Source organism: Saimiri boliviensis, chromosome 11 (genome assembly GCF_048565385.1).
Source record: "Saimiri boliviensis isolate mSaiBol1 chromosome 11, mSaiBol1.pri, whole genome shotgun sequence".
Classification (NCBI taxonomy): Eukaryota; Metazoa; Chordata; class Mammalia; order Primates; family Cebidae; genus Saimiri; species Saimiri boliviensis.
In genome coordinates this window covers 115,926,007-115,936,329 of record NC_133459.1, presented here as the reverse complement: position 1 = coordinate 115,936,329, position 10,323 = coordinate 115,926,007, and the positions used below count along the sequence as shown (strand labels likewise).

At 45.5% G+C, this 10,323-nt stretch overlaps 1 protein-coding gene across 1 annotated transcript in view; it reads right to left on the bottom strand.

Annotated features, from left to right (window-relative positions):
- Positions 1–958: 958 nt before the first annotated feature.
- ABCA4 (ATP binding cassette subfamily A member 4) overlaps positions 959–10,323 on the bottom strand; it is a 131,795-nt gene continuing 122,430 nt past the window's right edge. Inside the window, exons 46-50 of the mRNA XM_039460931.2 lie at positions 10,144–10,247; positions 9,978–10,070; positions 6,495–6,744; positions 4,461–4,547; positions 959–1,455 (exon numbers count right to left, since the gene is read on the bottom strand). Coding sequence (XP_039316865.1) covers positions 1,450–1,455; positions 4,461–4,547; positions 6,495–6,744; positions 9,978–10,070; positions 10,144–10,247 — 540 coding nt within the window. The 3' untranslated portion in view covers positions 959–1,449. The remainder of the gene's footprint in view (positions 1,456–4,460; positions 4,548–6,494; positions 6,745–9,977; positions 10,071–10,143; positions 10,248–10,323) is intronic.

Below are 10,323 nucleotides of genomic sequence, written 5' to 3'. Positions count from 1 at the left end.
GGAGAAACCTCATATCCACTAAAAATACAAAAAATTAGCCAAGCGTGGTGGCGAACACCTGTAATCCCAGCTACTCGGGAGGCTGAGGCAGGAGAATCATTTGAACCTGGGAGGTTGAGGTTGCAGTGAGCCGAGATTGCCCCATTGCACTCCAGCTTGGGCAACAAGAGTGCAACTCCATATCAAAAAAGAAAGAAAAAAAAAAGTTGTGTAGCCCTTGCCCTCTGTCTGTCTCTAAATGAGCACAGGACCCTTCTTGCTGAAATAAAAATGTTAGCACTTTGTACTCACTTCCTTCCTCATCCTCTTCTCAGTAACAGTTCCTGGGCCTTAGCATCTCTCCTCTTTCCCTCTTCCCTCACCCTGACTCTGGAATCTATCCTCAGTATAATGGAAGTGTTTTATGATGAAGCCCATCTCTAGGTCACGGAGGGGAGACTGCCCTGGTAAGGAAACACACTTGTTCTTCTCATCCACAAGTCTTTTGAAAGGTTGGGTTTAAAACGATTATTTTTCTGAATCTTGGTGAGCATTTATGTGAACTAGATGGCCATCTTTATTTCCTTCTAACATCACTGCAGAAGATGCGCTCAGAAGCATTGTGGAAACGGCACAGCAGCATGTGAATGAGGCCCTGACCTCTTCAGGTGGTTACAAAGTCCTGTTGGGTCTCACGTCCAACCAAGGACAAACTCTCGCCTGTCCATGCCTCTTTGTCTCCTGTCTTAATTACACCTGCGAGGCAAGCACTCAAATAAGCTGGGCAAACAGACATAAAACTGAAAGTTGGTAATACCCAGCTGACAATGGATAATGTTTACAGGCATCACCAGTTGGGTGTTTTCTGCAAACTCTTTGAAGACTTGACATGAAACAGAGACTAGTCCATTCATCTCCACCCTACTATTGCAGAATCTTGCCAGAAAGAGCAGTCCTGAGGCTAACACTCACTGAAGTGCATGGCACTGACAGGGAGCTATGCAGCCACCTAAAGACTGTCTAAAACTATACAAGGTGGTACACACCAGGAAGATTGTGAATTAGGGTAGTTTGTGATTAGTGCATTTGCATTTTATTTTTTCATGAAAATCAGACACACAAAGACACACAGACAAACACACAGAGAAGCAGATCCGCTTGAAATGAGAGCAACGTGGAGGTCAAAGCTGCTATGGGATGGCCCGAGATTCTAGTTCTGTGGTCCAGAGAAGAAGCATTTTGCATTTGTTTGGTTTCACTACCAGGTGTTCCAGGTGAGCAAGTCAGTTTCGGTTGCCTTCTGAAAGAGCCTCCTCTGAATTCGCTGGAAGCTCCTCATGTGTTTGTTTTCTGCTGCAGGGGGGTCATTTATGCTGGCCAGTCTATTTGAATGACTATATGGGCACAGGCTCCTGTGCTTCCAGCTGTCCAGAGTTTCTTTCCGGCTGCAGGAATGAGTGGTGTGAAAGATCAGTCCTGTAGAAGGAGATCACATGAACTTGCGTCATCTTGATTTTCTAAGATGGTATGACTACTTTTAGATTTCAGAAGTTAAACAGTCAATCAATCTCTGAAGGGCACTCAGCTGAGGGCACTGTGATTCTGTCAGATCACCCAGGTTATGGGGCATCTTTCTCTCCTTCTCTATGAAATGGTCAGATGATCTTTCAGGTCTCCCTGGTTCTAAGATGCAGGCATTTGTTACAAAGACTCACATATGTGAGATGTGTGTGTACATGCTTACATCCTGGAGGGAAGCCACACTTGTGGTGCTGTTTCCAAGGGCTCTTATGGGGTCTTTTGTGTTGTTTTCAGCTTAAGAAAGTTATCATAATCTTAAAAGCCAAGCAGTCCCAATTTAGGTCAGCCCTGAGGTTACAGAATTCCCTTGACCACTTCCTGTAGGGCTGGCTCTGGGAAGCACGAAAATGTGACTGGGGGATGGGAGAGATGAGAGCTGGAGTTCAGGATAGTGGGCTCCAGATTGAAGCTTGGGTTTTGATTAATAAAGGTATCCATACTCCTCGAGAAGTGTACACCAAGATGACCTTTTACACTGAAGAGACACTGTCTTCAGTTATAAAGTGTGGGTTGAATTCCTGAACCAATGCCCACTGTAGGGCTGAGGTAGTGTAGGCAAGGAGGCGATTGGACATAGGCCTGCCCAGTTTAGATGAAGTGTGGTTTATCCCATTACCTGATTTAAAATCACACATCCTTTTAAGAGGATAACTAACCCAGTACTTAGGATTTGAGATGGTGCAAGTTTCCCCACCAAGGCTGAGGGTACATCAGAAACTTCTGAAACTCACACAAAGATACAAGTTATACAGGGGAACTGGAATGGTGTATAAGAATAAGGATTAGAAATTGATCTGAGTTGTTCCTAATTTGGGAATGCACATGGTCACACAATTATTAACCCATTTAGGATGTTTCTAAGTTGTCTGATCATCTGTCACCTACTCAATCTATTAAAACCTTGACCCTCACCAGTTTTAGCAGAGTATAAGACTGCATAAGACCTTATCCGAAGAGATGCTTTCCAGGATGGAGTCCTTTGGTGAGTAAAAACATTGTTGATAAGCAAACCCACTGATTTCTAGATAAATATCTGTGTGGTCCTGGCTCAAAACATGGAGTTGTAATGCCAACAGCCTGATGAACTTCCTGAAATTCTCACATTTGCTTAGGAGCAAGTTGTAAATTATCTCTAGAACTTCTTGAGAGAAATTACCCTTTTCTTTTTTTTTTTTTTTGAGACGAAGTTTCGCTCTTGTTACCCAGGCTGGAGTGCCATGGCACAATCTCGGCTCACTGCAACCTCCGCCTCCTGGGTTCAGGCAATTCTCCTGCCTCAGCCTCCTCCCTTTCTTTGTTTGAAAGATACTTTAAAGGAAATTATTTTGAAGTGGTGTAATGTAAACAATAATATAATTACTATTTATTTCATGACAGATATATACAATGCTATATGGAAGATATTTTGCAAACCTTTATAAAGACAGTGTATCATAAAGTCAGAATTAGATTTTGAATGAAAATTTATCATAAAAAATACGCCAATAAATGTGTTGCAGGCTTTCTAATGTTTGTGAACAAAAATGTAACACACACAATAGAAAAATGATCACATCCAGTAAGAGGTAAAAGTTTGGAATTAACTGCTGTAGATCATAGAACATTAACACCCCTGATGTTCTGCCTGGCCCAGAGGTGATATGGGATTAGCCCTTTAAGAAGGAACATGTTAGCCAGGGGTGTGGAGACCACTGGTAATTCTGGGAAACAATTTTGCTACCTATATATTCTGTGTTATAAAAAGGATTCACAACTGCTAGAGGTTTTCAAATAATTTTCAACTTGTGTCAACAGCAATCACCAGATCTATAAATGGGAAACAGTGGCTGGAAAATCTCAGTAAAAGCAACCTTCCCCCAAGTCAGGAGCCTTTACTTAGGCATTTCTGGGCCCTCTGGCGGGTAAGGGTTGTGAAGACAAAGTCAGTTTTGCCAAGTGGCCATTAGGTCTCTGCCGGCCAAGAGGAAGGGAAAAATGTATCACAAGCACTGCTTCGGACAGCGGTGTTTCAGTCATTAGCTGTATTTGGTTTTTCTTGCAAGCAAGAAACTGGGCAGAATAAAAACTTTATGGGAAATAAGGTTTTGCATATCCTTGAATATTGATTTGATTTGATGTCCCTCCAGGTAAGTCAGGAGAGAGCGGCTAATTCATCCCTCTACCACCCCAGGCTTAAGCCAGGTGCAGCATCCCAATGCCTTGCTGCACCCTGGAGGAGGCATTGGGATGCTGCACCTCCTCCAGAACTTTCTCTAGCTCTCTCCTTCTTGGGTGGTGTGCTCCTTACCTGGAGCACTGTGCCAGGGCAAGAACCTATAAGCACCTATTCCAAGAGTTATCACAGGCCAGGAGACATAGCTCTATTCCTTCTTTCTCCATGTTCTTGATATTTTTATAAAGAACAAAGAGCCCCCTTCCTACAACAGACGCTATTCCTCCATCTAACCAAATGTGTCTGCCACTGAAATGATGTGCCAGTTAAGTCCCTTCCTTTGAAACTCAAAGATGTGTCCAGACATAGATGTCAAGTAGCCAAAACATTAATCTCTATTACCCTCTCTGCTCCTTATTCCCAAAATCCAAGGATTTTTGCTGTTAGCAAAAACATGGGAAAGTTATTTTAAAAAATGCTCTCCCACACCATCCAAATGGTTTCCTGATTACAGCAGGAACCCCTACAGCTACTGAATGAAAAGTTCTTCCGCACAGAACAGGGACAGTAGCAGGGACTTAGCGAGGATGTGATGAGGATGTGGTGGGGACTTGGTGGGGACCAGGGTATGGGTGGGGCTCTGCAGGAGGCATATCTGAGCCTTGGAGCAACTCAAGCCCAATGAACCAGCTGGGCCCTGAGCCTAGGAGATGCCTCTAGCTGTGGACTGCAGAAGCAGCAAAGGTACCTGGGCTTGTCGGCTGGCTCCGGCAGCTCGAGGGTGTAAAGGGAGGTCATGAATTTCAGTCTGCTGTTTAGCAAAGTTCACAAACACCTGGAGGTAGGAGAAGAGCAAGATTAGGTAGATGTTTCCAGGAAAACAGCATCCTACACCCACCTACCCACCTTGCTCTCTATTTTCCACAGTTCACATACAGCCATGCCAGTATGGCTTGTGTCCTGGGGGAGGCTGGCCCACCCGTGGAAGCCTGGCCCTCAGTGCCCTGGTCAGAACTAGCTTCTTAGACTAGACTCCCGAGCTATGCCACAGGAGTTTCTGCTTAGGCACCAGATATCGGCATAATCAAGGCAAGGCAGATTCTCAGCTAGCAGCATCCTAATCCTCTAACTAAAAAAAAAAAGGTAATTGATCCCTTTTTAGCTCCTCATTGAGTGTGCAGGTGGCCCCAACTCCTGCTCATGCCTCCCTCTGCTGAATGCTGATGAGAAGGTAGGGGTAAGTCAGCTCCTCAGGGGGTTAAATGGAGATTTGCCTGTTTCCTGAACTGTTTTATTTTAAAACAAACATAGATATTAAAAAAACAAAACCCAGAAACAACCAAAATGTCCATCAATGAATGAATAGATGAATGAAGAAAATATAGCACATATATTCAAAGGAATATTATTCAGCCTGAAAAAGGAAGGAAATTCTGGCACATGATACAATGCAGATGAACCTTGAGGACATTATGCTAAGTCCTCATGTAGTAAGCCAGACACAAAAGGACAAACACCGTATGATACCACTTATATGAGGCATCTGTAGTAGTCAGAGCCTTAGAGGTAGAAAGTAAAACAATAGTTACCAAGGGCGAGGTGGGGAGTAGGTAGGGAGTTAGTGTTTAGTGGGCACAGATTTTCAGTGAAGCAAGACGAAAGACTTCTGTTGGGGATGGTGGTAATGGTTGCAGAACAATGTAAACGGACTTTTTTTTTTTTTTTTTTTGAGACAGAGTTTCACTCTGTTGCCCAGGCTGGAGTGCAGTAGCGCCATCTCAGCTCACCACAACCTCCACCTCCCAGGTTTAAGCAATTCTCTGGCCTCAGCCTCCCAAGCAGCTGGGACTACAGGTAGGCACCACCATGCCTGGCAAATTTTTTTTTTTTTTTCATAGAGACGGGGTTTCACTATGTTGGCCAGGTTGGTCTCAAACTCCTGACCTCGTGATCCACCCACCTCAGCCTCCCAAAATGCTGGGATTACAGGTGTGAGCCACTGCGCCTGTCAATGTAAATGTACTTAATACCACTGCACTGTGCACTGAAACATGGTTGACATTGTCAATTTTATGTTACTATATTTTACCACAATTAAAAAATGTGATTACATTTTTAAAAACCACACACGGAACACATGTTTATCAAAACTCACTCAATTGTACATTTAAAATAGGTGTTTTTGTTTTGTTTTGCTTTTTTTGAGACAGAAATTTGCTCTGTCACCCAGACCAGAGTGCAGTGGTATGAACACAGCTCATTTTAGCCTTGACCTCCTGGGCTCCAGCAATCTTCCAGCCTCAACCTCCCATGTAGCTGGGACCACAGGCATGCACCACCATGCCTGGCTAATTTTCTGATTTTTTTTTTTTTTTTTTTTGTAGAGATGAGGTCTCACTTTGTTGCATGGGCTCATCTAAAACTCCAGGGTTCAAGTGATCCTCCCACTGTGGCCTCCCAAAAGCTGTGTTTTATCACACATCAATAAAGCTGATTCTGAAAGAAAAACCACCACCACAAACCAGCAAGAATGAAATAACACACCATAGCCTAACAGGGAAGGCTGATAAAAAACAAACAAACAAAAACATGAAGTTTCCTGATGACAAAAAAATATTGTTAGAAAACAATTTCTGATATACCAAGTTTTACCCTAATAAACAGAGGGCAAGAGTTTTTAAAAATCAAGAATGTTATGCTTCCTTCTTATGTCAATTTCAACCCACATTGGGTGTTCTGGACTCCTTGTTGCTCAGCTCTCAGTGCCCCGGGGTCAACTTGCCTGGTCCAGTGTGGTCTGTGTGACCGAGTACTCCTCAATGAGCAGGCTGTCCTTGTGGGAGAGGAGGAGCTGGAAGATCCTCGCCAGGGACGAGGAGGAGACCTGGAACTGGAGCATGTTGTAGTGCCTCTCCCTCTGCACGCTGCCTGGGAAGTTCCCCTGGAAGAACTGCTCCACAGGGTTCAGGTCAGGAAGCAGGTCGTCCCTCGGGGATTTGATCTTCATTGTAACAATATAGCCATCTCCAAATCTAGGGGATGCACACAGTGCAGGACAGGCCTCTGTTAGTGGTTGGGCCTAAGGCAATCTCAAAATAAGGAGAAGACTCATCAGAAATTTTGGGAATTAAGTCCAGCTTGGTGGCTCACACCTGTAATCCCAGCACTTTGGGAGGTAGAGATGAGAGGATCACTTGAGCTCAGGAGTATAAGATAAGCCTGGGCAACAAGTAAGATGCTGTCTCCACAAAAATTAGCAGGGCATGGTAGCGCATGCCTGTGGTCCCAGCTACTTGGGAAGCTGAGGTGGGAGGGTCATTTGAGCACAGGAGGTCAAGGCTACAGTGAACCATGATCATGCCACTGCACTGCAGCCTGGGTAACAGAGTGAGCCCCTGTCTCAAAACAAAAAACAAAAAACAAACAAAAAAACATACCAAAATAGGCCGGGCGCGGTGGCTCAAGCCTGTAATCCCAGCACTTTGGGAGGCCGAGGCGGGTGGATCACGAGGTCGAGAGATCGAGACCATCTTGGTCAACATAGTGAAACCCCGTCTCTACTAAAAATACAAAAAACTAGCTGGGCGTGGTGGTGCGTGCCTGTAATCCCAGCTACTTAGGAGGCTGAGGCAGGAGAATTGCCTGAGCCCAGGAGGCAGAGGTTGCGGTGAGCCGAGATCGCGCCATTGCACTCCAGCCTGGGTAACGAGAGCGAAACTCCGTCTCAAAAAAAAAAAAAAAAAAATTAGCTGGGCATGGTGGCTCGTGCCTGTAATCCCAGCTACTCAGGAGGCTGAGGCAGGAGAATTGCCTGAACCCAGGAGGCGGAGGTTGCGGTGAGCCGAGATCGCGCCATTGCACTCCAGCCTAGGTAACAAGAGCGAAACTCCATCTCAAAAAAAAAAAAAAAAAAACCAAAACAAGAACAATAAAAACAGAAATCCTGGGGATTAAAGGCCCATACCATAGACCTGTGTGCATATTAAAAACTAGGAGAGAAAAACCATAGTAGTCCTTGGATAAATTATTTGATACCAATTTTTAGAGGTCAAATGTCTGCATGGTAATGTGGGACAGTCATACCTGCTGAAAAGTCAAAGGTAGTTTTATTTCTTTTTGAGACAGTCTCACTGTGTTGCCCAGGCTGCAGTGGGGTGATCTCAGCTCACTGTAACCTTCGCCTCCTAAGTTCAAGTAATTCTCCTGCCTCAGCCTCCTGAGTAGCTGGGTGTACAGGTGCCTGCCACCACACCTGGCTAATTTTTTTTTTTTTTTTTTAGTAGAGACAGGGTTTTGCCATGTTGGCCAGGCTGGTCTCAAACTTCTGACCTCAAGTGATCTGCCCGCCTTGGCTTCCCAAAGTGCTCGATTACAGGTGTGAACCATCATGCCCAGCTGATTTTATTTTTTTGAGACAGTCTTACTCTGTCACCCAGGCTGGAGTGCAGTGGTGAGATCTCAATTTGCTGCAACTTCTGCCTCCCGGATTCAAGCAATTCTTATGCCTCAGTTTCTAGAGTAGGTGGATTACAGGCACACACCACCATGCCCAGCTAATTTTTGTATTTTTAGTAGAGACAGGGTTTTACCATGTTAGCCAGGCTGTTCTTAAACTCCTGCCCTCAAGTGGTCTACTGGCCTCAGCTTCCCAATGTGATGGGATTACAGGTGTGAGCCACTGCACCCAGCCGTCAAATGTAGTTTTAGCCCAGTGTGGGGATCTGAAGCCCACCCATAAAGACACATGGATCAGTGCATACTAAGTGGTGGTAAGGGCTGATGGGCCAGGTGGAAGCAAAGGCTCAGAAAGGCAGCACTTGCCTGAGGAGGCTTCCCAAAGCAAATGGTGCTACTAGGGCCAGGACCATTGGTGCTTCCTTCCTTCCTCAGCAGGTTGACTGGTTACCCTCACTTGGATGAGGAATGGTCCACCAGAGAGTTGTGCACAGCTAGCTGGTGTCAGTACCCTTATGCCCAGGTATCCTATGTCAGTCATAACTTACTCCAAAGCTCCCTTCATGGTCTAGGGCTGTTCTCTAGAGTAAGATGCTGTTCACCTTTCAACTCCAGAAAACTGACCATCCCACCACACAGGGAACACTCCCCTCTCACCTCCTCTATCATGGAGATACTGAGGAGTAAGAAGGAAAGGAATAGGATAACTTCCCTTTCTCCAGCAATTGGACAGAGGAAGTTGCTGACACAGGTCTGGTGACCTGACATGCTGCTGTTTCTATAGATATCTATGCAGGGTCCAAGCTGTAGTTGCTCAAGAAATCAGGGGTCAAACATCCACCTGCCACAAGCAGCTAATCTATCAGACCTTTCTATCATTTATCTGCTCTAATACATGAAAGGATGACATTTTCTGTGCAACATGCTCCTGTGAGCGCATCAGGATTATACACCTCAGCACAGATAAGGATGATTACGTTCTGTTCCTCTCACCAACCAGCTTAGTGACTTATATTCTGAACTCTTAATAAGTGCTTGTTAAATAAATGAGTAATAATTGTAACTCAGCTCTTTTCTAGGTTATAAAGCCTATCGGAATGCAAATGAGCATGGCAATATGCTGATAATTTTATTTAAACTGATTGTTAGCTGTGGCATGCAAACTTTTAATAATAAGGAATTATCTATAATAGCTTACAATATGTGGGTACAGGATAAGGATAATTCTATACAAGATTACTAGCATTGTTGGTTTGTCATATAACACATGTACTTTTTTCAAACTTAAAAGCATACAATATTCTAAAAACAAAAACAAAAACTGGTCCTCAAGCCAGCTGATCTCCTAACCATCCCTACATTGAAGCGGACTCTTAGCAAATAGGCCACAGGTCCTGGATCTGTTGGATAAGTGGTGGAATACTGAGGCCACGGTGGTAGAATACTGAGGCCGTGGCAGTGGAATACTGAGGCCGCGGTAGTGGAATACTGAGGCTCTTGTCGTGGAATACTGAGGCTGTGGTGGTGGCCCTCCCTCATCCCAGCCAGGCTCTGCATGCATCCTGATTGGACCCCCCATCCAGAGACTTGGGCAAATCTTCCACCACAGGAAATTAGGCCAATATAGAGGAGTTTCTCATCAGCATAATGGCCTTCTCCATCTGCTGCTGGAGAATGAGGCCCAGCCACCACCTGCCTCTGCCCCAGGGGATGACAGGGCAGCAGGACTCTTCCAAGTGTCAGTGGAGAACACAGGGTCCGGTTGGATCCACACAAGGCAACAAGGGGCATGTCCCCACCATCTGCTTACTTGGACTTGAGATGCTGAATGGTGCCCATGCATCGAAAGGCACCCTTTACCATGATTGCCAGCCGGGTACACAGCGCTTCACATTCTTCCATGCTGTGGGGCAGGAGAGAGGGGGTGAGCAAGTGAGGACTCCCACCCACCTTCCCCAGCCCTGGAAATCTCTTGCCTGTGGGATGTAAGGACCACAGCCCTCCCTTCTCTGATGATGCTCACGATGACATTCCACAGCATGCGGCGTGCCTGGGGGTCCATCCCTGTAGTGGGCTCGTCCTGGGGGGTGGAGAGAAAGTGGGAGGCATAGGCTGGGAGCCGGCCCTTCTGGTTACTGCTTCCCCCTGAGCTGGCT